The following is a 26660-nucleotide window of genomic DNA, read 5'->3' as shown; positions in this document are numbered from 1 at the left end:
CCCTTGGTAATAGCAATAGCTAGGGAGGTTCTTGGGACACTTGGAAGAAATGGGGGCTTGAATGGGACTTGTGAACATCATGTGTCCTTGACACACAAGCCAAAGTTAAACTATGATTGGAAAACTGGGTAGGAGGGGTGGAAATACGCTGATGTCCTTCCCCCTGTGCTCTGGGCGTTGGCACAGTGAGAGATCTGCGTAAGCCCAGGAAGGCAGCATGCACATGGTCTGTGCAAGCTTGGTAGGTGCCAGATGATGTTTGTCCGTATTCTCCCAATCCGGTACGGGGGATGCAGCCCCAAAGGTTCAGAGGGTGGTGGGAGGAAGCAGAGTCTGTCCCAAACGTACTGCTGAGCATGTTTTTCCAGCTGAGCGGCTGTGTGTGCCTCGCTCCTGCAGAGTGACTCTGCAGTCTGCAGGGCATGGCTGCGTGCTGGAAGGGATCAGCCGATCTGCTGGCAAGCGGGAGGGCTTGGGGGATTGCTTATCTTTTCTCCTCGTTTCCCAATAGTCATTTGACTTTTTTGACTTGCCTGTGGGGTGCATATGTGAAGAGAACAGAGGGTTTTCAGGGCTAGATACGGTATGTTTTAAGAAGTCTGAAACACAGAAAAGAGGTGAGTTTTTAATGACTAAATATGTGGGGAAACAAGTATCAAATTGTAAAAGCCACAAAAATGAGAAAAGGGTAGAGTTTTGTTGATGGGAAAGTAAGAGAAAGAAAAGTGTGGGGAGACTGACTGGAGAAGTTTGGGTGGTGGTGTCATACGTGCCTGTTTGGTAGCTTGAAGATGCTGTCAGAGGATGGGTGGGTTGTTTAATACTTAGCACTGTCTCTCACCAGGTTATTTGTAATATGTTTTCAGCCTTCACACTGAATTCATTCTGAATTTTTTTTCATTGTAACTGTGTTTTTGAAAGCTTTTGGTCAGTGCTGCAAATGAGTGATTATTAATTTACCAAATGTTAGTGTAAGACTGTCTGGTTTGCACACTTACAGATTAAAGAAGTTAGTGATAGAATGAAATAATGAGAACTTGTAATTAATGAATAAGATTCAAATGTTTAAAGCCAACATTCATTTCAATTCAAAGTACAAGAAATATATATATATTTTCAAATTCTTCAAGGTCACATCTTCCATTTTTGTGTATTAAATGTTACAAAAGGAACACTGAGTTTTTTCCTGCAAGACACTTCAGATTCTCATTGCAATAATTTTATATCTTTACTGTAGTCCTTCCCAGACAGTTATAAAGTCAGCTTGGGAACAATGTCTGTTCATGACGAAAACAAACAAAATCCCCCTCTCTCCCCAAACCTGAACAAACCTACTGAAGATAAAGTCTTGACCATAATACCAAAGTCCCACATCTCTGTAGATAGCAGTGCTCTTGTCCTCATGTAGCACGAGAAGAGACGTGTAAAGGAATGACTGAATCACTTTGCCCTACCTGCGTACCTCCAGACAGGTTCACATTGGCAGGGTAGCTACAAGGCCATGCAAGGGAGCAAGCGAAGGAAAAACCAAGCAAAGAACTGAGTGTGAAGAATCACACTGGTACACACTGATGCTGAGAAATTACTTGACTATGACAGCAAGTATTAAGATATGGAGAAATGCATCCCAGTAATGTTGTTGGGGGTTTTAATCTGACTGAAAAAGAAGTGATAGAGTATTTGTGCATGAGATTCCACACAAGAGGACAAAAAAGCGTATGTTGGAGGTGTCTTTACCACGTGCTCAGATGACAAAGCATGACACGTTCCTGACTGTGATCACATTAATTTCAGTTCCCAACTCCCAGCTAAACCTTGGGAGCTTGCGGGAATGCCTAATATGATATTCTCTGACTGCTCAGAAATTCACTCTCCACTGCAGAGGGTCTTGCACTGAGCTGAGCAAAAGGGGACTGATTTCTTTTGGCTTCCTGACAGCCTACAACAGCATTCTCGGGTGAACTGTTTTAGCTCCCCTTTTTTAATCAAAGAATGATAAATGTGACATATTTAATCTGTGCAGGGAGGAATCTCATGTAAAAGTGACCCATGTTTTTAAAATGTGGAATTAAACCTGTAAGTACAACTTTGAAGAAGGTTTGGAAGAGACGTGGCAGATTTCAGGCAGACAACCCTCTTATTTCATTTGGAGTTGAAGTCTGAGTTGATCTAATTAACAGCAGAAAAGTGGAACCAAGCAAGGAAAAAGTTTGGGGAGTGCCTGGAAAAGCTGTTAGGTTTGATTAAAACCAACCAGATTGACTGGGCCAGAGGGGGGAGCATCTCAAACAGATTATGAGTTTGGGGATTTCTGATTCGGTTAAGAGACATAATTATGTTCTCTTCACTTTGCTGCCTTGTGTATCCTACAGAGCCCCTGCTCTGCCCACAGCAATAAGGTGGAGGCAGCCTTGTAATTTGCAGTTCCTGGGGATGTCACCAGGATTTATGGCATCCTTGTGTGATGAAGGGGCATGCCTATAATACCGGGGGAGTTGGGGGCGGGGAGGGGTGAGGAAATCTCTTTCCTTCAGAGGTTGGATTTCTAGCTACAATGATGTGATGTCCCCTGCGGGGGGTGGGGGAGAGATTACTCCTCCTCTGTGGGGAGAATGTGTCTGTTTTGCTTATCATTGACTGGGTTTTCTTTCTTAGGTAAAATTTCCCTCTCGGCTCTTGGACCGCCTGCCCTTTATATGTATGCAGGAAAGGGTGTTGCAGAGCAGTATGTGACAATCCTGTCATAGGGAAACCCCCCATCCACTATCAGTTTCCACACAATGGGATCCTGTTAGCTTCTGTGCTGCACCTAAATGGTTCCTTTATTTTAATGAGAGTCTGAGACATCTGAATTTTCTTTATCATACCTGAAGTTTTATTGCCTGTTCAATATCCTGTAACTTAAAGAACAGTTTGGGGTGGGTGGTTCTGGTACCTCTGGCCTCTTCCCCGCCCCCCATACACTGGGCCCTGACTTATATAGGGGTTGCCTCTGTGGATCGGCTGGAGACTCCCAGTGATATCACTTCAGGCTTATTGCTGGTTAAAGGATGTGAGGCAGAGAGCTGGGTCACCAGCTGCTTCACGGGAACAGTAATTGGACTTTCTCATGTTCCTTCCTTTAATGTTCCATAATTTCTCTGCAGGTTTTCATCTGATGCATTAATAGGAGTGTTTCAGCTTGTAGTTTGAGCAGCAGTATTTTGTTTCTCACTCAATTTTGGGATGGGGGTCGAAGGGGTTAATGTGAGAGAATGTCCAGTGTTTGTTCTCTCTAATACAAGCATTGATAAGTGGCTGGGAGAAAAAACAGCCGTGACCTTAGTTATTTTTTGTATGTCTGTGCACATGTGAGTGTTGGATTTACAGGGCTGTTTGTTTGGAGGGCTATCACTTTTTCTGGTCAATCTGACCAGATGCATTCCCCAGAAGCCCACTGACATCTCTGTTGCTTGGAGAAGAGGTCTGAACCCCTCTTCCAAGTAGAGTTCTGAAAGGTGCTTTTTGCCAAGCATGGTGCCTGTCCTACTGGTGACTGTGTGTTCAGTTAGTTGCCAAAATCACAACCATGTTAAGTCAGCTCCTCTCTCCTTCATCTTGCTATTGTCAGGAGGAGACCTAATATTGGCATTAAGATACTAATTAAGTTTAGTGCGTGGTGTGAATTCAAAACTGGGGAGCTATCCCAGACATATAGATGGTCTCATTTTGGAGTAAGTGATTTTTCTGGGGGTGTTGCTCTCGCAACTCTTTGAGGCCAGAGGTCTTCATCCCTCTTCAAGTACACGTAGTCATCTGGGGCACCCAAGCTGAACTTTACCAAAGCCACAGTCATTTCTGCATTAAAAACCATTTGAAGGATTTGATTCCACATGGTTTGTGGGAAATCAATGTCGGAGTTCATGCTGTTTGTGTCTCTTCAGCCTCCTAGCAAAGGTGACTGGGGTGTCTTCAAATAACAGCTGACTGAGACAGAACCAAGCCTCTCCTCTGGATGGAAGGGTCAGAAAAACAGGGAAAACCCAACAAGGGTCCAGTGGTCTGGACACCTTTACAGAGAAAGGGATTTGGGAGCCGATGAGTGCTTCTATAGTTATTTTAGCCCTTTCTTGAACAGACCTTGTTGGTGTCTTAGGAGTAATCAACATGAGTGGGAGAAACTTGTTATCTGGGTTGGGTCTTTCTCCCATCTCAAGCTTCAGCTCCCATTTGAGGGAGTGAAGATACTTCTTATTATAATAGCCAAACATTTTTAAGAAGCATGTTTGCCCAGGCCTGACAGTTGGAGAGGGCTGGGAAGATCTGGGTTGCTGAGAGCCAGACCCTCCCTGAGCCTGCTCTGCCGGTAAGGAAGGAGGGGAGCAGGAAGTGAGCAGGATGTCAGGAGGGACGTAATTGGCCATGCTAATCTTTGGGTTTTGGGTTTCTTGCTTTGCTGCTTTTTCTTAGCAGACCTCGCCCCCTCCTCCATTGAGCATTGCTTTGAAGAGGCCTGTAGCTGTCTCAGGAACTTGTGCAGACACTATCTAGGCCTCTGAGGGGAAGCCAGGTGGTGTAGATTTGAGCTGAAATGTTGCCTGGAGATGGAAAAGAGATTCTACCAACACTGGTCTCTTCACAGCAGACATTGGACTATGTAGCTTGGTCTTTTTCTCTACTTGTGCTGTTCGTATTGGGAAGATTGCCTTCATAGCCAAAGGAGCAGAAGGGAAACTTCCCTCCTGGGTGGAAGGTTATATTAGGAGGAGCGGAGTGATCCTGATCCTCAGCGTTCCTGCTGTCCATCAGGATTTCCCTTCCCCATCCCTTTTCTGGGAATCCATTGCAGTCCAGCAGCTTTTGAGCCTACACTGCTGAGTTCTGGTCATATCTCTGCTGCTGAGTTCCTGCATGACCTTGGAGAGGTCATTTTTTGCTTATGTCTAAGTCTTTTGTCTGCAAAGCATGGAAGATGGTTTAGTTATAGCTTCACATGTATGTAGCCAGGACAAATCAGCTGGTGTCTGTCCAGTGCCTTATAGATGAAGAAATGAAACTTATGCAGATGGTTGTGGGTGAGATAGTGGCAGCATTCGGTGGCCCTGTGTCATAGTGGGTATGACTGAGGGCTTTACTGTCACGTCTGCTTGTGCCTCTGCACTTACAGGAGAGCAGTGCACACTCAGCACCACACCAGTACAGTAGTACCAGCCGGCATGCTTTAGTGAAAGGCAGGTGACATTAAGTGCACTGAGGACTTTTTTCTCAGTTTGGAAAGTGGAAGGATAATTGCACGTTAGGGGAGCAGTAGAGTGCATGGAGCTGGGCTAGTTCTCCCTATAGCTCAGCTTGTGGCTATGTTGCCCCTCTCGGCAGTTACAACTGTGGGTTGCTGTAATAACGAGTCAGCGTGTTTCTCTTGCGTCAGGACTAATGAGCTTGTCTTCAGCCACTCCCTCCCTGGCCTCTGCTGGAAGGAGGCAGCATCCATGGCAGGAGGGCTGGGGAGCGGGACCTGCACCCTGTAGCGCTCGAGCAGAGAGAAGGCAGACTTTGAGGGAGGGTGCTTGAACTTGGCATTGAAGCGTAGATGGAGGATGGGGGCTGATGGAGGAACCCGATTGGCAGGGCGCTTCTGCAGTGAGCAGAGGGAGCAGCAGAGAGGAGGCTTGGGCTTGCAGATGGGATAGCCTTTCTGGACCTGTCCCAGATACCTGAATAATAGCAGTGGCCAAATCGTCCCTGGGGAGGGGGAATATATGTAGATGCATCAGCTTTTCTCTTTAAATGCCCCAGTTTAACATACGGTCTCCTCCTGTGTTTAAAAATACCAGCAGGCAAATATTGGGATTCTGTGCCCCCTCCCCCCCCCAACACGCACACATACCCCTCTAAAGTGGGAAGGGCTGCCCTTAATTTAGTCAGGTCCTCTGAGCTTTTAGTACTGCAACTCTGAGTATTGGTGCAGCAATACAGAGCAAACTCCTTTGTAAAAGTGTCTGCGCCCTCGTATGACAGTCCTGTAAGGGATGCTACGCTTAGTGCCCTCCCAAACATCCCGCTAGCTACAGCATAGGTCCTTGACCTCTTCCTGTTCTTTCCTTTCCTATACTGCCCCCCTCCCTTTTTACTGATAGCAGGGAGATTCATGAAACTTTGTTTCTGCTGAGATGATGTAGGCTGTGTGGATAGCATATGGAGCTGAGTCGGATGCTGGAGTGCCTGGGAAATACCTGGCTTGGCAGAGATTGGTGCTATGATGAAGAGATTGCCAGTGCCTGTAGTAATTGTAATCCTTCTGTTTAGACGCCAGCTCTAAGACTTTCTGGTTTTGGACCCATGCTGAGAAATGAAGCGTCTGCATGTAAGAAGGGGGAGGAAATGAGAGCCTGAATTTCTTAGGGCTTCCTCTCTCATGTGGCAGCATTGGCTACTTTGTGCTCCTTCCCGTTTGGTTGCCTGGGAATTACTTTGTATTGACCTAGCATTGTAGGGCTGGATTTAGCTGAGAGGTGCGGTGCAAGTGGGATAAGACTGCTGTGGTCCAGCACTGCCTAGTGCTTGGCAGGCAGCTGGTTAGATGGAGAGTTGCTGTGCAGCATTGCCCTTGCCCATGTGCACTTCTGCAGCCTCCAGCCTGTGTTAGGATGCCTGGCATTGGGATTCCCTGAAGGAAACGCAGGTAGGAGAATGGTGTGTATGGTGGGAGAAATCAGTGGGTCCAGTTTACTGGGTTCAGCCCTTTTGGTATTGGGTAAAGCAAAGTTTCAGCATGGTCTTTGTGCTTGGGTCCTTTGTATTTTGATTTTTAACCTTGAGAGCACTGGGAAAGGAACCGAACTGTGCTGGCAACGACAGTCCCAAAGTGTGTTAAATGGGCTCTTTGGAGAACAGCCTTAGCGATTTATCTTTGGCCTGCTGGCCATGCACATTTCTGCTTCCTTCCGCCCCGCCATGGCTTCCTTGGGAAAAGAAAGTGTTGCCTGATTTAGACTTCTCTTGGGCGCATCAGGTGCTGCCCTTAATTGGCAGGCCAATTTCTAATCTAGTCACTTGTGCTTGCAGGGAAGAACAGGGAAACAGGCGTCCCAAAGGGACTTCATGCCTGGCAGCCTCTGGCTTGCCCTGCCTCATACCTGTCCTCCAAGCACCTCTCTTTTTCAGAAGAGTAAGCCCTGCTGACTGGTTGCTCTGTGCTTGTTCTCTGCCATGGGAAAAGCTGCATGCAGGTCCAGAACTCTGAGTCTCCACTCCAGAAAGCTTGGATTCAAATCTGCGTTAATCATAGGTGTGATGAACTGGGGAAGCTCAGCCTCCCACCGACAAGAGGAGGGCTGAGGACTGGAGAACAGGGAAGTGTCATTCTTCCACCGGAGTCATGCTGGCAAAACTGTGAGAGTGAATGTGAGCAATATCTGCCCCTGGCTATCATGTGTGGCCCTTGCTTTCTAGTGGCATAAGCCACTGAAGAGCTTCCACTGCTTTTCTAGCAAATGTGGTGGAAAATCTGTTATAGTGGCCAAACTCAAGGGAAGCCAGGTGAGCTTTGCTCCTCATCTCCAGGGAGCTGGATAGGGCAGTGGGGATGCAACTGCAAGCTGAGCAGGGGCCTTGAGGGAACACAAGCAATGAGTTGCAGTGATGGCATGCCTGATAGGAGAACATCCCTTAGGGGTCATCTGTGGTTGCTACCTGATTTGGCAGCAGTTGTGATTTCAAGAAGCAGGGAGGGAGGGAAGAGGGTAGTCTGTACCTCTCAGAAACTGGCTGGCTGGCCATACAGATGGCTAGCCAGGCCTCAGTGCTTTTGATGAAGGATTGGTTGAACAGCCTAGCAGGAATGCAAACTGGAGCATTGCATCTGGCAGTGGTATAGCAAGGGGTATGGTTGCCAAGGCCTGTAGTTTTTGGCTGGCTGGCACAGAGGAATTCCTTCTCTCAGCCACTTGTGTGGGGTTTTTTTTGTTGTTGTTTTGTTTTGTGTGTTTTCTTTTTTTTGATCTTCAGTAAAACTAGCTGATCCAAAAAGGTGGTATATGCATTAACCTGCACTTTCACCTTGTTCTTTTGTAAAGAAGTTGGTTGGGAGTTGTCTAAGTAGGGAAACACAGAAACTGCCTCTTGTTCTGGGACCTGTTAGATCAAGTGCAGGGCGTTCCTGCTCACTGCTTTAGGAGCCTGACCTCATCGGTAACCATTACAAGAATATAAGATGTTAGATGTGCTTAGGTGATGATGTACTGATGGAAGGTTGCAGTAGGAACATGCAGTCTACAAAGGATCCATGGCATGGGGAGATTTACTTTTCTGGTCAGGTTGGCTTTTCCCTGAGATCTTTCCTTCAATGTGGCCCACAGATCATAAGCCTGTATAATGGTGGAGGGAGTTTTGATTTGTTCAGTTGCTGCTTCTGCTCATAGGTGGGTGAAAGGATTCCAGCCTGATGATACCTTGAATGCAGTGCACTATCAAAGGTAGAGAAATAGGAGCAATTTTGGGACGAGGCGTGTTTTTACTGTGTCTGTGTTGGTTGAGCCCAGGACAGAGAGCGTTGCCCTGTTGAAGGGATAGTCCTTGCTGAAACTCTTGTGACTTTCCAGCTGAATGTGTGTTTTGGGCAGCTGATAAGCTGGAGCCAGGGGCCTGCCCTCTGTCCTAGGAGAACCTTGGCTCACTGTCAGCCTCCCTTCCCCCTATTCTTCCAAGTTCCTTAAAGAAAATGTAACATGTTGCTCTCAAAAATGCTGTTTTCGTGACTTCTTGTGGAGCCTTTACTAACAGGGTTTCTCCAAACATGCTCTCCTGCATGCTCCTCAAAGGAATGAATCTTCTGTTTGATCCTTTTGAACTACTTCAGAAAACCTCTTCCTCCCAGCTTCATTCCTGCTCTTCAAAATAAACAGGATTTTGCAGTAAAAGGACTTGTACTTCAAGCAGGAAAGAGCTTGGGGGGTGTGAGGGTTGAGTGATCTGTTGTCCCAGGAGTTGAGCACCTGCAGACTCCAGTAGCTCTGTCCAAAGGGCTGTGCTGCTTGCTCACAGAGCCATCTAAGTTGGGAAGGGAGGGCATTCACTCTTGGGTGATGTGTGATGTGCCAAGGCATCATTCGCATGTGGATGCTGTGTTTGGGTGATGGGTGCATGCCTCTGTCTACCTCTTTGTTGGTATATGTGCTGTGTTGGAGCCAGGCACAGCTGTTGACTTGCCATGTGGCTATGAAAACCAAGAACCATCAGGAAAATGCCTGTCTTGATTTTACTTTGGCTGCTGTCTGTGGTCCCTTGGCCTGGTCACTGTGTTAGTTAGATGCTGTCTCTGTAGGTCTCCATTCAGAAGCACTGGTTGGGGTGGGTGGGGTTCACCAACTAGTTCTTTGCAAGATGGACAGTGCTCCACACAAGTTTTTATTCCTTACCACTCTCTGTTAGAAGCTAACATAGAAGGTTGCTTATGAAAACAATACATTCGGGTAAATGCTCTCTTAACTCCTTAAAAATCTTTCTTGTGACAAGTGGTTGAACTGAGGTGGGTTCCAAGCTAGATTGATATTTAACTTGGGGATACTAAGAAAATACTTCCTCTGTTTAGTTAAAGCAAACAAATGAAGAGAGGAGGGGCCTTTTTAGTATGATCTGCACTCCAGCTGTAACCAATACAAATGTTTTCTTTTTCTTCTTTTGCAGATATATTTCCAGCTGATGGCCATTCTGGTATGTATTCATTAAAAATGGAGCTCTTTAAGCGCCTTCCCTTCCCCCCCTCTCCCCTCCACTTCTTTCTGCAAAGTGAGCTCTAACTGAATTTAGAAGATGATAGAGGAATATGCAACAGACTTTAATTAAAAACAAAAACAAAAAAAACTCTAATATTTGATCATTCCTGCATGGCAGTGACATGTTTCATGCTTTCATGTAGTGATGATTGTAGTCTGTGGAAGACTGCCTTCCTCCAAAACAATGTAGCTAGGCAAATTTGGTGGTCCAGGTTGAAAGAAGTCTCCCAAGTTTGGGGGTTTGTAGATCTTGATCATATGTAACTCAAAACATTGAAGTCTGAAGACGCAAGCGTAACTCAGAACTGCAGCTGTTAGTCTGTGTGTTAGTTATATGTAGTTTGATTTGTCCATGAATCTGAAAATGAATGTTTAAATTTGAAATAAGTTAAAAAGATGCAGATTTTCCCCTTAGCTGTTTAGACTGTGTGTTGCTGCTGTGTGTCCCTATTAATGACAACTGTGATACACCTGTACTGCCATGAGCGCAAGACCAATGTCTTTCCTGACCCCAACAGTCAATGCAGTCTTCATAGGACAAACCTTGCAGAAAAAGATTGGGCTCCTAGGGCTCCTAGCCTCGGGAGGGAGGGGGGAGGCTGTTCCAGACAGGATGCCCAAATCAGAAAAGGTGATGTAGCTTTTAAAAGCATGTGTCAATGGTCTTAATTCTTGCCTCTCCAAAACTACTGGGGACTCTTCCTTCTTGTTGATGTTGTTGAAGTGCTAGGACTGAAGTAGAGGTGTGTGTTTTTCCTGGTGATACCATGAACAGGCAGTAAGAAGCTCTTGTCTCAGGAGCTGTGGTGCCTTTTGGATGTTCTGTGGCAAAGGCATGGGGAATGAGGATCAGTTCCTGACTTGCCCTGTGCGACCTTGGAGACATCACTATGTCTACCTTCTGCCTGCATCTTCATCTTTGCAATGGGATTCTGTTTCCCTAATTCACAGCAATATTGTGAGGATAAATTCCATTGCTGATTGTGAAGCACTGAATGATAAGAATTTGGAAATATGAAAATCAGCTCCATTGTCTTAAAATTAAAGCTGATTTCAGTAAAATAACTCACTGTTTTTGAGAGGTCTAGTGTAACGTTTGGGACAATGTAGTCTGACTTCATGAACTGAACAGGTGGCAGCGAAACATGCACGTGTGTTTGTTTCCAGAGCTCTAGCCGGCTCACAGGGCCCTTAGAGCGTTGCAGAAGATGCTTCTCCTAGGTCTCTCAGAAGTAACTCCAGCATCTGTAAGGCTTTCACTTTTTTATCACTTTCAGAACATGTTGGAAAGTGAAATGTTAAGACTGGCTTGTGTCTTCCCATGCGTTGAGTACAGGGGTTCTAAAATCAGGATGGAGCAATGACTGCATAGAAAAGTTTCTGCTACTTAGAGATTTTTTTTTTCTTCTTCCCTCCCCTAATAAAAGGCTTTTCTGCATGCTATTGAAGATCTGCCTTCATCAGGTGCTGGGTTTTCTCTGCCTGTGTTGCAGACTTGGAGATGTCCTTTGGTTGGCACAACTCCATCCTCTGCGCTCCAGCCGGTTGCGGACCTTCGCAGATGGCTCCGGGGTGGGGCACAAGTGTGTATCTGCAGCAGATGATAGTGTGCGCTTTTCAGTAAAAGCAAGTTACCTGTCAATAGCATCGCAGAAAATGTTGCCCACAGAGCTGGGGTGTTTCACAGTTCTGTCTTTATTTTTAAGAAGATAAGGGAAAGTTTAAAAACAGGATTCCTCTTACTAGTAGCCATCTTCGACACTGTGCAGTCCCATCTCATGGCTTCACCAGAAAAGCCTTAAAGGTGGTGCCATGCTTTCTCTCCCTGTGTGCTAAGCTTATCTGAAAGCCCTGATATCTCAAAGCACACAGAAGTGTAAACGCGGCAGGCGAAGACAGGGTAGAACCACTGGCTGGGGGGTGACAGGCTTGCCTGGAGCATGCATCAGAGTGATTGTGTGCTTCTGAGTGTCATTTTTGACATTTTCATCTCACTTCCTTTGCTGAGGTGTGCCTAGGGAATTAATTTGCTAAACTTTATTGCTGCAAATCACAAGGACTCTTATAATCTATGTCAGTGACCATTTAGTAAGGTTAATCTTGTTAGGGGAGGCGGGTCCATATAGCCAGGTTCTGCTCTTGATGAGAAGTCTGTTGTTCTTTTGCCCAAAGAAGAGTTTAACATACTGACCCAGGGGGGGATGCCGAGTTGTGGTAACAGACTTGGGACTTGCACGGGTGAGGAGCCTGAGCCAAAACATCAGCCATTTTGTAGGCACAGCAATTGTAGCATGCCCCAAAGCATGTACCTGCTTGTTAGTATATGGATGCTGGAGGCGTTCTGCCCTCACCCTGGTGTCACGAGCAAGCACAATGGAGGTGGAAGGGTAGCGATGTTTGCATCCTGCTTACGTAACGGCATTTGGAAATAAAGCTGCTCTCTGATACAGGGTACTAGCTTTCCTTTTGTCTCATACAGCAGCTACTTGGTCCTCTCTCACATTCAGAGATTAGGATTCAGGATTAGGATTCAGGAGAAGCTATTTCAAATGTGGTGACCTGAAGTTCAGGTGAAAAGCTGAGACATCTCAACACCCTTTAAAGATGCAATGCTGGGCTGGGTGGTGTGCAGGCATAGCAGGAGGAGTGACTCTCTCCCCCTCGTACTCCCCATTTCTGCTGTCACATGAGGGTTGTGAGGGCACATCTCTACCTAGACCTCTATGGATGTGTTGGCCATAAGCACCTCATTTCTTTGCAAGCCTGCTGATGCTGTATGCCTTGCAGGACTTATTGCCATAGGAGGTGGGGAAGTTCACAACCTGCTATGTAAGGAAATACTCTTTTTTTTTTTTTTTTTAAACCTACTAGTTTCATAAGGTGCTCCTGGTTCTAGTTTTGCAGAAGGTGCTGATACCATATACTGCAGTCACCCCTTTTCTCCTCAGCAGTGGAGAATCCCAGCCTTTTTGATCGCACCTCCTAAGGTGCTGTCATTGATCAGTTTAGTTGCTTTTCTCTGTATATCTGTAACACCAGTGTGTCCTTGATGAGATGTAGAGACCAGACCTGACTGCAGAACTGAGTTATGGGTGCACTGGTGTGTAATATAGCAGCAAGTGATACTCTCTTGTCTTGTTCTCACTTCTCCTGATCTCTTGATTATTGGGGGGGGGGGGTTGTTTTTTTTGTTTTGTCTGCTGCTGCACCTTGAGCTGATCGTTTCGGAGAACTGTCAGCAGTGGCTCTGGTATATCTTTCCCAAGTTATAACTGCCAGTTTGTGTTGAGCACTGGAATCCTTTCATGAAGGGATATTGGTGATGCTCTCGCTGCAAGGAAGTAATTTTTAATGTTTTATAAAGAAAAGGAGGGAGGATGAATCTTTACATTAGGAGGGAAAGCACTATATTGCACTCCTCTGTAACTGGCTGTTCTCAAATCCTTTGGGAAGGCTCACTCCAATAAGGGTCTTTTTATTCTTTTGTGGTATGTATTGGGAAAGAGGAGGGCAGCCACCTCTGGCACTGGAATCACCTGAGCTGGAGAATATGTTCTATGTAGAGAGATCCATGGGATTGTGTACCCTGGTAGGAAGTTAGCAGTATTTGTTGTATCAAAGTGCTTTAGAAAAATCTTAGAGTTTCACTTCCATTGGCTTAAGATAGGGGGCTTAAGTAAGGATGTTTTATCTTCTGCTTGGAGAGCACACCCTGAAATCTGCTTGCATGAGGTACAGTAATTCTTAAGTGGCGAAATAGAAGCCTTTTCTGCCTGCTCTGAAAGACTGCAAGAATATTTGGCTGTCTTGCTGGTATTACAGTGTTAGTGCTCTGAATTTACCAGCAGGAATAAGTCTTGATACCTGTTGTCAGTTTAATCCACGTGGTTACTGGACTGTAGGATTTCTTTAGCTCATTTTTGGAGAAACACTGCTTAGTGGGTGACCTAGGTCTGGCCTTGCTAAACTTCTGGGAGTGTTTGCTGGAGCAGATCCTAGCACCAAATCTCCTTTGCTTTCCCCCGCCCTGAGAGATGGAACTGGATTTCTGGCTTGTGATGGTTTTGTCTTCCTTGATTTCACAAGCTGAGCTGCTGTATCAATTCCCTTTTGTTAAATGGGATCAGGGAAACGTTTGCAGCTGAATTGGCACAGGCTTGAGCGTGAGGTCTGGTGGATGCTTACAAGTGGCCACTGCACAAGGGACTCAGCTGGTTCTGCAGAAATCACTCTGAAGTAGTAGACAAAGTCAGGTAGAGAAAACATAGCAGGGAGGAATTAAGAGAGATGTTATTTGAATTACCTCACAATCTCCTTTCTAGAAACCTAGTCTCTGGATCTCTTCTTTAAAAAGACAGGTTTTTCCAAGGGCATATTTTGTGTAGAGTTTGCACCTTTGTTCCTTGTAGGACCCCCTCACCTCTTCTGCTGGTGCCTGTGATGGGCACCTGACCTGTACAGTCCCCTTCTGGAAAGTGCGAATGTGCGGAATTGAAGGTTCTCGTGGCAGGCACTTGGCTGCATGGCTGGCGCTCTCAATTCCTGTCTGTTTGTTGTTAAATATTTACAGTGAGACGTACCAGATGCTTCTGAGGAAGGTTTTTGTCAGCTTCCAAGTCCCCAGTTGCAGCTGCAGAAGAGGCTGACGGCCATTAAAGGGATTGCATCTGTGCAGAGCCCTTGGCTCAGCAGCGACACAATGACCTCTTCTTGCTCGTGCTGTGGGCACCACTGGCTGTGCTGTCTCATTGGCTGCAGTGAGACACAGACAGAAAATACCCCCTCTACTGATGACAAGAGATTAATGATGTCTGGTCCTGAGGCTTTTTCTTTGATGCTCTTCCACTACCGTGGGAGCAGGGAGCAAATGATTCTTTTGCAGGACTGGGCTTTTATCGCTGCACACCTTTCTTCTGGGTCTTCTCTCCCCAGTGACAATACATGCATGACCTTTGCACAGTTGCCTTTGCTCCCTCTCCGCTGTCTTATTCACCAAACTGTGTTGCAGAGAGGGGAGTGGATTGATCCAAGTGAAGCAAACTCCTGTCACAGAGCACCGAGTCTGAGCAACACCATCCTCCTGCAGTGCAAGTCTCTGACTTGACTGGATTCAGCAGCAGAGTCTGGCACCTCTTTGCTGCCAGCGCTGGGTGTGCAGAGATGCAACCAGAGTATTTCTGCTGAATGCCACCACTCTGCTGGTCCCAGTGGTCAGGCTTCCAGCTTGCCTCCCACTTTCAAGATAAGGTCTAGGACCTTGGGCTAGGCCCTGTTTGTTGCTCTTGGTGCTTATCAGCTTTCACTGCTGACAAGGTGACCTGCTGTACAATGCCAGAGATTGGGAGGGAAAGTCTCCCCACCCTGGACTGCATTTTGGCTTGGCCCCTCTCAGACCACCTGCATGTGCACGTGTACACGCATGCACCCAGGTTTGTGTCACTTGTGTGCCAGGTCTCTGGGTCTTAGTGTTGTAACTTGGCTCTGGCTGATGGGCTTCACATGTGGCGTGGAGGTAAGATCTCTGGAGATGGCAGATCAGCTGCTCCAACTGGGAGGGGGCGGTCTCACTAGGTCATCATTTTTCAAACTAAATATAGTTGCCTGTGCTTTCATAAGGCCAGGATTTTTGCATCACGTGACTGTCTTATCCCTCCTGGCCAGCAGTCAGTCAGAGTAGGGGATCGTGTGTCTGAATGGGTAATAATTAACTGTTAACTAGCTTTTCATTAGAGCCTGGCAGAACAGGCAGAGCAGTGCTGCAGAGGTAAGCAGGAGTGGAGGAAACTGCTCTGGGTCTGTCCTGGAGGGTGGAGACCAGTCCTGTTAGGACAGCCCCCTCTTTTAATTTGCAAATCAGTAGCCCCCAAAGGTGAGTGGGTTAGTTTTCTTCTGTGTTTTATGAGGAGTTGCATATCCTTCCATGTGTTGTGTGTCTGTCCTTGCCGTCCTGTAGTTCCTGCTAATGTCCTCGCCTCCTTCTCCCCCACCACTAATTTTTAGGTCATGAACTATCAGCTGGTCTCCAAGCCCTCAGCTTGGAGGAGAGCCTGACCCTCAGACTCCTCCATGACTTGGCTTGTCTGCATGGCATAATTCTCTCTGGGCTCCTGCAGTCTTGCCTTGGTGCTGAGAGCAGAATGTGCAAGGGGAGCGAGCTGGTGTTTTGTGAGTCCGAGTCCAGGCAGGAGTGTTTTCCTGTGGAGTCCTCCTTTCCTCCAGTACCGAGGTGTCCTTGCTGTGCCTTGTCACCCTGAGTGGCAGCTGAATCAACTCTCGCCTTTTCTCAGGGCCTGGCGCGTGAGCCGCAGCCTGGCTCATGACAGACGTCCACAGGTTGTGGGACTAACATGTCATTCGCCTGGGAGTGTGGCTCTCCAGGAGCTGCAAGTGCTGTCGGCTTTTCCAGCCCTCTCCATTAACCATTTAATCTGGCAGAGAATATGCTGGTATCCTCAGAGGCATCAGAGTGCGCTGGCGTTCTCTCCTGTGATGACAGAGGAATGCTGCCTAAATGATCTGCTGGCCAGGGACTTGTCTGCACCAGAAAAGCTGGGTCCGACACAGGTTCTGGAGGTGTCTCTCCCTCGGGCTGAAGCAGTGTGGCAGGATAGGTTCCTTTCTCCCTTCCCAGGGACAACAAGGTGGCTCGCTAACTGCAGGGGCCTGAGACACAGCACAGCTCCCTGGTTTTGGCACAGTCTTTTTAGAGTCTCTGATCAGCCGGATGACATTGACTGTGTCCCCAGTGGATGCCTCTTGAAGTCTGGGAACCACTAGCTTTTCCAGGAAAGACCCTTTGGTTTGAGAGAGAACAAGTGAGAGAAGTGAGTTTTCCTTATGGGGTGTGTGTAGGGGGTAGTTCCTGCGTTGTCTCATTCTGTATGACCCTGGCATCTGGAGGATTGGTGCAAGGCATGAGCATGTATCTTCTGTGACGCAGGTTTCCTAGAAATCCTCCTTGGGGAAGAAGATCACTTGGAAAGGTGGTGGAAAGATATCACTTGCCTTTAAGATGGTTAATTTACTGCCTTTTATGTAGTAGTTATCTGTGCCATAAGGAATCCACAGTACCATTGCTGATGCTGTTAATGTTAGAAATGCCCATTAGCATTTCTTAACCCAGTCCTTCCAGGTTATAGCTTGTCCACAAGTTGAAGGATTTTTGTCTTAGTTTGGAAGGCTGCAGGAAGAGGTTTATGCATCTTCAGGAAATCTAGACCATTCCTTCCTTCATCTGCCCCAGAAACAAACTGGAATTGGACCCTGCAGGTGACCAGAGTGTACGGCTGGGAGGGTGTTTGGCTGTTGGGCCAGAATGTAAGGCCAGGTTTTTTATTACAAAGCGTATGTGCATCTTGGCTGTACTGTTCTGCATAACAAGACTACGGTTACTTGCATTTAAAAAGTAATACTGTTTGTAGGCTTCCTGTGACAAGGGCTTCTTTACATCTGGTGCCCGTGCTTGTTCTGAAGGTCTCTGCAGGTCTTTACTGCCTTTAGGATGCTGTTGGCAGAGACAGGCTCTGCAAATGAATTGAGCTGCTTTTTCTTCCCCTCCTTGCAAATTGTCTGTGGAATCCTTCTTGTACACTGCATGGAAGTATTAGCTGAGGGATTTTGAGGGCTTGCAGAGCTGGGAATAAAACTCAGGTGCCCACACTGCCAGCCCGTGACCCTGATCCATCACACTGCTGCCCTATCATACTGCCTTGAACCTTCCTGTACCCTCAGTCCTTTCCTCTCCTCGCATTTTTCTGGGGCACATGGACTCCTGAGCTCTCAGAGCTTGCCTTAGGACACCCAGGTAGGAGTGTTCTCATGCTCTCTGCGGAGCTGTCAAATGCCCTTTTTGAAGTTATTTTTAGTTAGTGATCTTTGCAGCAGTTGCAGAGATTACATTGCAGAGAAGTGTAGGCAGCTCCTTGCTTCCTTTGCTGTTACAGTAGGGCTTGTAAGGTGGAGCTGTCTGCTGAAGAGTTGCAGAAAATTGCTTGGAAAGCTTTGAGCCACAGTGCCTGCAGCTTGTCTTGCTCCTGCTGAACAGACTTCCCACATGCTTTGCAAGCCCAGATCCTGCTCGGCTCTGCAGCTTGAGGATCAGGCCCCTTGCTTGGTCCTGACCTTGCCCATTCCTCAGCAGTTTCTCTTACACAGACAAGAAGCTGCTAAAATTGCAGAGGTGCTGAAAATATCCCTCTTCCCTCTGTAGACGGGTCCACATGCTGTGGTACCAGCTGGGAGTCACAAGATCACATGCTGCAAATGGTGGCACAGGCTGCTGACTGCAAGTGTTTGTCTGCAGTCCCAGGAGTGGGTGGGAGTCCCCGCAGGAGAGATGCACCTGGTTCTTGCTAGATTTCCATGTGGTAGCATCCAATTTAAAACTATTAGAGAGCCCCATCCTGGTGCTCCCTCAATTTGCACACCCTCCCCGCTACCACCACTCTTCTATCTATGGCAGTGATTTGGTGGGAGGTAGAGCAGGAAAATGTTGGACTGGCATCTAGACAAGATGCAGTCTGTGTGCCCAGTTTGCCCTGAACCTTGTAGGTTTTATGTACATTATGACACCTTCAGCAAAATGTGAGCATGCAAAGTCAATCAATGATATAAATCTTTTTAAATCTTTATAAAACTTTTCTGCTTGTGTGCATAGTTGTGGAGAGCTCTAGAGGCAAGTGTTTCTCATGTCAGTGAGGCATGAACTGTGACACGTGTCCAAGACCAGTGCTGGGAGCAGGTCATTGGGAGGCAGGAGGAGGTGGAAGCTGGTACTTGGTCTCTGAGTGCATCTCTAGCTCTCTGTGCACAGAGGCATGCTTCCAAAACATTCCCCAGCGGGAGCCAGGTCCCCTCTGCCCCACTGCGCTGAGTGTCCCCATCTGCTCATGCTTCCCAGCCCTTTCATGCTAAGGGTATATTCCTTACCACTTCCCATCTCACTGATGAAGAAATGGATGCAGCAGTCACTGGAAGTGGGCAGAAAGTGTTTGCCTGTCCCTCAAGACTCGCTTCCTGTGACTTCAGGGGGCTTCTCAATGGGGCAGACTCTCGATAAGAAAACAAACCTTCAGCAGCTTCCACAGCGAACAGGCTGCCGATGGGAGGGGGAAGGCTGTTGTCAGCTTGTAGGCCGCATCTGGCCTGCAGGACTGATCCTGCAAGTGTCTCTGGAGAAGTCATGGTATTGATGTGGCTCACAGAGCTCACCAGCTGTGTCCTCCCACACCTGGGTTCGGCCAGGCTCTGACTCCAAGTCTCTGGTGCATCTGCATAGGCTGGGATGGGTGCCATTGGAGATCCCTCAAAATACCATCTTGTCCCTGCTGCTGAGCAAATCAGGCCACCCTGGGAGAGAGTTTGAGACGTGGAGGAAGGACAGGGACTCGGATTCATGCACTGGGTTTCCCACATTGGCAAGCTGAGAACACGCATTAGTTAACCAGTCTGTAGCTATTCTAGATTGGCTCCCGAGGTCTCCTTTGGGGCCAGCAGTGGGATGTGCTTGTAATCACAGCTGCCGCAGATGCTCTGTGGGCTTGGCTCTGACTTGTCACCTGCTGGTTCCCTGTTTCTTATGGGAATTGCTGTGCTGCGTCAATGCTGTTCCACCTAGTGTGTCCTGTGTGTGATACCCCAGGAGGGGACTCTCTTGCCTTTCTCTGGAAAGACTCTCAAGGAGTTAGCTACTTCCAGGGAAAACAGCTAATCCCTGGGCTTATTTTTCTTTGCCTGGGGAATGAGCATGCGCATAAATACTGCGGGAGCTGGTAGCAGTCGTCTTAGGTGTAAGTTGTCTAATGGTTTCTGTCCTTAATCTTCTCAGAAGTTGTCACACCCCCATGTCCCTTGTATTTCTCAGGAGGTCAGTGCAAGTGCCTTTTCCTTGCCATGTTAGTTTTGGCTGGGGCACAGTTCCCCTCTCGCTTTCAAGTTGCGCAGACCCCCACCCTCTTTAGACCTTGGCTCAACCTTGCCAAAGCTATACTTGTTCTGCATCAACCTGGAGACCTCAAAGAAGCTTTGCCAAGGCAGGTATCCCATAATACCAGGTATGGTCTGTGGTACTCGACTAGCACTCACCAGGAATGTCCCACAGAAGGAGAGAGGGTAGTTCAGAGATTCTTGTCCCTGCAGAAGTGTGGTTAAGTAGATCCTGTTAGACTGCTAGGCATGCAGACTGGCTCTCCCTCTCTGCGCCCTTGGGCTCCTTTGGAGAGCTCTGGGGAATCTGGGGATTCCAGTTCTTCCCTTCCACCACCTAGCAGGACCTGCAGCGCAGAGCATGTGCCCCTGCCTCAGCCTCTCCAGTGCAAAGTCCAGGCTCTTGGCTTCAAAACCGTCTTCATCAGCAGTTTTGCCTAGATGCCATGCTGTGAACTTAGAGCAGCTTAGGGGCAGGCATGTTCCTTTCTGTTGACTCGGTTCCTGGGGGAAGGAAGAGTGTGCAGCGTCAGGGACGGAGCACATGCTGAGGTCTGGGATTGCGAGAGCCCTGGAAGACTGCATTCCTGTTGGGCTTTATGTTACAAGCACTGACTGCCCTTTGAGAGGCTGTCCCAGTTGGTGCTTTGGTAGTGTAAGCCTTTGTCTACATTGCACCCGAGTGGTATGCCAGGAGCAGGCACTACAGTTTGCTTGCTAGAGATGCAGATATTCCTACTGCAATACCAGGTCTCTCCCCAGCCTTGCAGATTTATTCCACCTCTTCATCTACCATCTTTAAAAATCCATTGCAAGCTGCAGTAGAAATGAGAGAACCGGGTTGACCAACGTTGTTTCTGATTTGCCCAGGTTAGGTAGTAAATACATCTCCTAGGCTGAATGCAATGCTCTGTGGTCCTGCAGCTCGTGTCCCTCTCAGAGTGCGTTGTCAGTGCATGTTTAGTTGCAGAGCTGTTGTTGCCCTGGCTGTCTGCTCCTTGTGCAATGACTATTCTCCTGCTTCCAGTTAAAAGGTGTTTGCTAACCTAGATGTATCTGTGAACTTCCTGCTCTGAAGCCTGTGAAGAGGGCTGCTTACTGCAGCCAGTTACAGTCTGGAAAGAAAACGCAAGGTGTTTTCATAGCTTTGTCCTTTCTGGTGCTCACCAGGTGCTTCAGGGAGCAAGTGCCAGAAGCCAGAGAACACTTCAGCTGTGACTTGGTGATAGGAGAGGTTTGACAGCAGTACAACATCAAGACTCCAGTGCTCTCACCCATGCATCATCCCCCTCAGTTGTTAAGAAATAACCTCATCTTGGCTTGGGGAGTCCACAAGGAAATGATCTGATTCCCAACTTGGTTCCATAGACAGTTGCTGGCACAGCTGAAGGGGCAGAGGAGGGAATTCGTTCTGGTGGAATCGCTGCTGAGGCTGTACGGCTGAGCTGAGGATAGGCAGAGATGAGGCAGAAGGCTGCAGATACCATTCTGGATCAAAACCTGAGACCTGCTTTCTATTCCTGGCTCCGCTAGCGTCTGCTCTGTGACCTCAGGCAAACCACTTCTTCCTCCTCTGAGCTCTATCCACTTGCCAGTCTTACGCAGCTAAAACGTGGGCTCCCTCTGTACCTGCTTTGTACATCCCCTTGCACAACAGGGCCCTGGTCTTTGTTTAGGTTTCCAGGCAGTGCTAGTGCAACCGAATATTACTTAGTGCAATAAATAAGTGCAAAAGGAGATTTTTTTTGAAATGTCAGGGCACAAACCTCCTTGATCAGCCTCCTGCATCAAACAGTAGAAGTCAGCAGCCGCAGCAAGCCTGTGGAAGTAGAGGGAGAGCAGTTGTCTTGTTTCCAAGATTTCTCTGGCTGCTTTTGTCAGATATTCAGCAGAGCTGTTGATTGTACCTGGTTCTCTCTGTGCCCAGTTGCATGTCCCTTGCTCTCCCTGGTGTGTTGAGGCATCTATCTGAGACGACCTCCCCTGGGAATACGGTGCACCCCAGCCTGGCCTCGAAGGCTGCCTATCGATGCCTGCAGGGGGCCGGTTGGATACGGCCCTGCAGGGGCCGGCTTGGGTGGGGTCCACCTTCTCCGCATCCTTGCTGCACTGGCTTTCTCCTCCTTCCCGACAGTGCTGCTGCGCTGGATGGAGACAGAGCGTGGCCCCAGAGAGTTGCAGGGCTGTCTTCCCTGTCTTTTATGTGGTCCCAAGCACTGAAAAGGAGGTGTCTTTTGCCTAGCTTTTTTTAGCCTGTTTTCCTTAGTTTTCTCCATGCAATTTTTTCTTTCTTCTCTTCACTTTGAAAACGCCCAGGGTAATGTGACTTCTGAGGTATCTGTCAGCAGTTTTTAAGTGCTCAGCTACCAGGGCAGGATCTAGTATCCCTCACTAGCGCTGCTTGTCCTGGACTCCTGTGCCTGGGTGTGTAACACCCCATTACTCCCCATTTATCGAGTATACAGTGAGAACGGGGTTTTTTTCAGTGCAGTTTGGCAGGAGGTCTTTTCACTTGCATGTCACGAGATGTATTGCTTTCCTGTGGGCAGGCCTTGTAAGAAGGTTTTCTTCTGAAGCCTGGGTACCTGAGTGAGCCTACTTTTTTTTTTTCTTTCTCCTTCTCTTGTGTGTGCTGGAGCCTTTGCATAAGGGGGCATAAAGAGCCATTTTTAGTTTGATATAAAGGAGCTCGAGTGTGGAATAGTTCTTTATTTGGAGCTGAGGCCCTTGGTTAGGCTGGCTTGCTCTGGAAGGCATGGAGCAAAGCTTCTGCTCACCGTGGCCCTGCAGATGCTCTGGATGTCAGCGTGCGTTTGTGTGGCTGCTAGCACGATCACATCCCCTCAGTCTCCTGCCCGAGTTTGAGCAGTCTCGACCATGACTTCTGGATCTGGACTCCATCCGTGCTGGCAAGAGCAGCCTGCAGCCATCTCCGCGTCGCTGGCCTGGCTGCGCTCCCTGAATCAATCTCCCCGTCAGGCTGCAATGCCTGCTGCAGTGCTTTGCTTAGCATGTTTTGTCTTCCACAGTGCTCTGCAAATGCTAATTAGTCCTCTCAGCACCTCAGCTAGATAAGGGATCCCTGTTCCTATCTTGCAGATAAGAAAACTAGCAGAACTTGTTTTAAATAATCTCTTCCCTCCCCCGCAAAGATGATGAAGTCCTGGCACCTACCCTCTGCTTGTGCCTATGCATTGGCATCGTCTTTTGTTAGAGGGTGTAGGGGGCCTTTTTGACCTGTCCCCAAAGATGCACAAAAACATATTGTTAACTGACAACGTGGTTGTGAGGCTCTTGAACCAAAGCTGCTGGAGAGGCGAGGCCAGGGTGCCGTTCCCGTGAACCCTGGGCAGATGTCCAGGTGGGGTGTTTGCAGTGGGAAAGGGAGCCCTGCTCTGCTCCAGCTGGAGAATCTGTGCTGTGTTGCTTAATCACGCTGCGGAGTGAGTTCAGTTATTTTTTTCAGCTGTGCCAAGTATGCCGGTCGTTGCTGTCAAAGCAGGCAGGTGCTCCCGTACCTGTGGAAAAGGGGCTGACTGCGGGTTTGTGCTGTAGCGCTTGGTGCCTTTTGAAGCTATATTTAGTTGGTGACATCTGTGGGCGTTGAGTGGAGGATTTTAGGGGCTGTTTTGAAAGCGTTCATTCTTCCTACGCTAGTAGGGAAGTTTAAAAGCCTTGTGGCAAGCTTTCTGCCGTGGAGCCAGAATTCTCAATGAGGTGCACGTGGAATAACTGAGGGACACGTGGGATTGCCACTGTTTGATTGCAGGGTGGGGGCAGTGCAAGCAGGCTGGGGAGGTACTGGGGAAAATGGGGAGGATTTGAGGACCCAGCTAAGAGCTTGGGCTGTCCCTGGGGTGAAATCCCCGCATGGGAGCCTTATGAAAGGAAATTGGGGAGAGGGAATGCACATGGCTCCATTCTGCCATGTCTGACTCTGCCTTATTGACATTTCAAAGTTTCCAGCTTTGAGCAAGGCTGGGCCAGTGGGATGAATCATAGGTTTCAAGGCTAGAAAAGGGACCGGTTTTGATCATCTAGGCAAAGTCAAACTGTCTTATGCAGGAGATCAAAGCCAGCTTTGAATGGAGCTAGGTAAGCTATTCAGGGCGGTTCCCTGGGTGTCCCCAGATAGCCTCTGCAATTGCTTGGGGCCCTTCTCTTCACCTCCTTCCTATCCTCACCCCCCACCCAAGTCTAGAGTGCTTTTGTTTTAAACGGAGCTGGTAGAGTCGGTGCTGCAGGGGATCCTGGCATCCTGCAGCAATGCTCGCTTCTGCCAGGCCTCCAGCAGGCTGGCCCCAGGCTGGACTCTGTCACGACTGGCGCCATGTACGTGGTACATAGCATGGGCTCTCCCTCAGGGCCGTGGCTGGTCCTCCCTGTGCAGAATTGCTGTTAGCAGTGGCTGCCTTGTACTCTGCTTTGCTCTTCGGGAGGTGACCCTAATGCATGGTCCTTGCTGGACAGTGGTGCTACAGCAGGATTATCTTAGCCTTGCTCAGTACTGAGAGTTGTGTGTGCCCAAGACACGTGTGAACACATGGTTTTCCATCACACTTGCTTAGTTTCAAAATAATTTTGTTATGTGCTGCTTAAAAACTTACTAACAAACCACATCTACATATGTGGAAGCTTGCTCCAAACTTTGTGGAGCCTTTGAAATTTGGAAGGAAACCGCATTGAGACAAATAATTCGGTAGCATTTCTTAATGATGTTATGTGATCCCAAGAGGATTTGTCTGCAGTCCCCTAAGTGACCTAACCTGCTTTTGAAAAGTCCCTGTAAGAGCTAAACCAGTTTGTTCTTAAAAAATCTGATGAAATTTCACCCCCCCCATCCCAGCTGGATGTTAGAGAGGCTGAGTGCCCCCTCCTTGCCTCAGGCTTGTGGTACCTGCTATCACCTCCAAAAGGCCTTTTGTGGGTGGGAGAGGTCACGGAGGTGCAGACAAGACTGGATATGTGCAGAGCTGACGAGGAGTTCACAGGTTAAAGCTGGTGTCCCCTAACAGGAAGATGCAAAACTGGAAGCAGGGCTGAGCCTCGAGCACAGTAACCCAACTGCAGGAGCGAGGGAGATGCTCTCAAACCACCCTTGCCTGCTCTGGACTCCTGTCCCCATGCATTTCTGGTGCTGCTGACTGGTGGCAGGGTGCAGAGACTTTTTCCTCGTGCAGGATGTGCTCTGGAAGAGCATGGAGATGAGTGAGGTCTTTTTTCTCAGGTGGGTGTGTGGGAAACCCCATGAGTAGCTGGAAGCAAGGATATAATTCTTATTTGAGGCTAAAAATCCTTCCTCCCCCCTCGTTGTCCTTGCATAGTTGTTTTGTGTTAGGCAGCAGTGTGCTACTCTGTCGGATGTTACATGTGGCCAGCATGAGCCTGCTCCAGGGACCTTGCAGCCAAAACTGGGAGGGAGAAAACAAGCTGAATTTGTTTTTCTTCCTGTAAGACCTCGTTGTGCTAAGTGCTGTATGAACAGGAGCAAAGACAAGTCATGGTGTGGCTGAGGGTTCTGACTGCTCCGGGTGGTGTGGGAAGTCTGTGGTCAGCCCAGGATCTAAGGCCATCTCTGAGGTCCCAGTTGGGTTGCAACCCTGGAACAAAACTCCCGTGAAGAGCTACAGGGGCTGCTTTAAAACTCCTTCCAGCCCTCTTGGGTTCAGTGCTGCAGTCTGATGATGTTTTGCTGAGACACTGATTCCTACTGTTTTGGCAAGGGTCAGTTTTGACAGCCCTTTTCCCAGGCTGGGCTTAGAGTATGAGCACCTGGGCTCTGATACCTCAAAATACCCCGAAGGCACTTAAGTACCTAAATACTACTGGCTGCAGAGGCATTTGTGCACTTCCTAGATTTGGCTCTCTCTCTCTGTCTGTACGTTCCCTCTCATGAACTTGCTGCCCTGTTCTGGGATGCACTGGAGATCAAAGCGAGGCACGAGATGAGCAGCGTCTGTGTGCCGCAAGCTTGGCAGTGTGGGTGCGTGTCCCTCCTTCAGAGTCCTCTGCCCCATGGGGAAGGCCAGGCCCATTAACATCGTGATACGCTTGGCTGTTCAAGGGCATGTTTGTTTTGCTGCGCATACAGCAGATCAAGTTCTGTGTGGAGCTTTACAGAGCAAGCCGAACTCTTTGCCACCCCTCCTCCTTGGCAGGCAAGGCCAAGCGGAGAGGGCTGAGCTAAGCAAGGGAGTGTCTTTGTGCAGAGGGACAGGGTTAAGGGCCTGCCTTCCTGGGGGAAACCAACTGCCTGGATTAACCAGGAGTCCTCTAAATGTAGTAAATGCTGAGAGTCTGGTGCAGACAGCCTCTGTCAGTGACAGGGATGGGGCATGCAGTAGGCTTAGCTTTAGTAGACTGTTTTCTATTCCTCTTTTCTTAGCCCTCCTTTGCTGCAGAGGGGGAAATGCCACTTATGGCCTGCTTTCCATCTGCCTCCCACCAGAACTAGCACTTCCACAGCTCTCAGCTCTGTTTTAACAGTTTTTTTTCCCCTCCTCTTTCAGAACATACAACTCCTGCTAAAGTGGTGAGGGCTGCCAACCCGAGACAGCGGAAAGGAAGCAAGGTAAGTCTGGGCCTGCCTTCCCCCTTGCTGGCCTCCAGCTTCTGGTGCAGCACAGAGTGAGCATCTTGAGGGTCTGGTGAGCAGACCACTTCCTTTGCAAGCCTGGTTGCAGAGGGGCTCACATGCTGGCCTGGCTGTTTGCAAGAGCATGGAGGAGAATATCCTGATTCTCCATCCCCTCTTCAGCTTTCTAGTATTCTTGTGTTCTGTGTGGACCTGTTCTCTGCCTGCCTGTGCTAGGGGAGGCGTGTTCACCTCCCTTTTGCAGGGAGACGTTCAGAGCACAGTGCTGGACATGGAAAGCTTCTCCCAAGGACACCGTAGCCCTTGGTTGTGGGTTTGGCTGCTGCCCTGCTTTGCAGTGTCGACAGTGCTGTGGTGTGATGGAGGAATGTATCTGTAGGTCCCCATTC

The 26660-nt window shown here is 48.4% G+C and overlaps 1 protein-coding gene across 4 annotated transcripts in view; it reads left to right on the top strand.

Moving 5' to 3' along the window:
* The window catches only part of LARP1 (La ribonucleoprotein 1, translational regulator), a 54493-nt gene that overhangs the window by 8215 nt on the left and 19618 nt on the right, over window positions 1-26660 (top strand). For all 4 annotated transcript variants that reach the window (XM_067304901.1, XM_067304900.1, XM_067304902.1 and 1 more), the window contains exons 2-3: window positions 9664-9690; window positions 26186-26247. In XM_067304901.1, the coding sequence (XP_067161002.1) occupies window positions 9664-9690; window positions 26186-26247 (89 nt within the window). The remainder of the gene's footprint in view (window positions 1-9663; window positions 9691-26185; window positions 26248-26660) is intronic.

This window comes from Apteryx mantelli, chromosome 14, assembly GCF_036417845.1.
Source record: "Apteryx mantelli isolate bAptMan1 chromosome 14, bAptMan1.hap1, whole genome shotgun sequence".
In the NCBI taxonomy this organism is placed as follows: domain Eukaryota; kingdom Metazoa; phylum Chordata; class Aves; order Apterygiformes; family Apterygidae; genus Apteryx; species Apteryx mantelli.
This window is presented reverse-complemented; position numbering and strand designations above follow the sequence as displayed.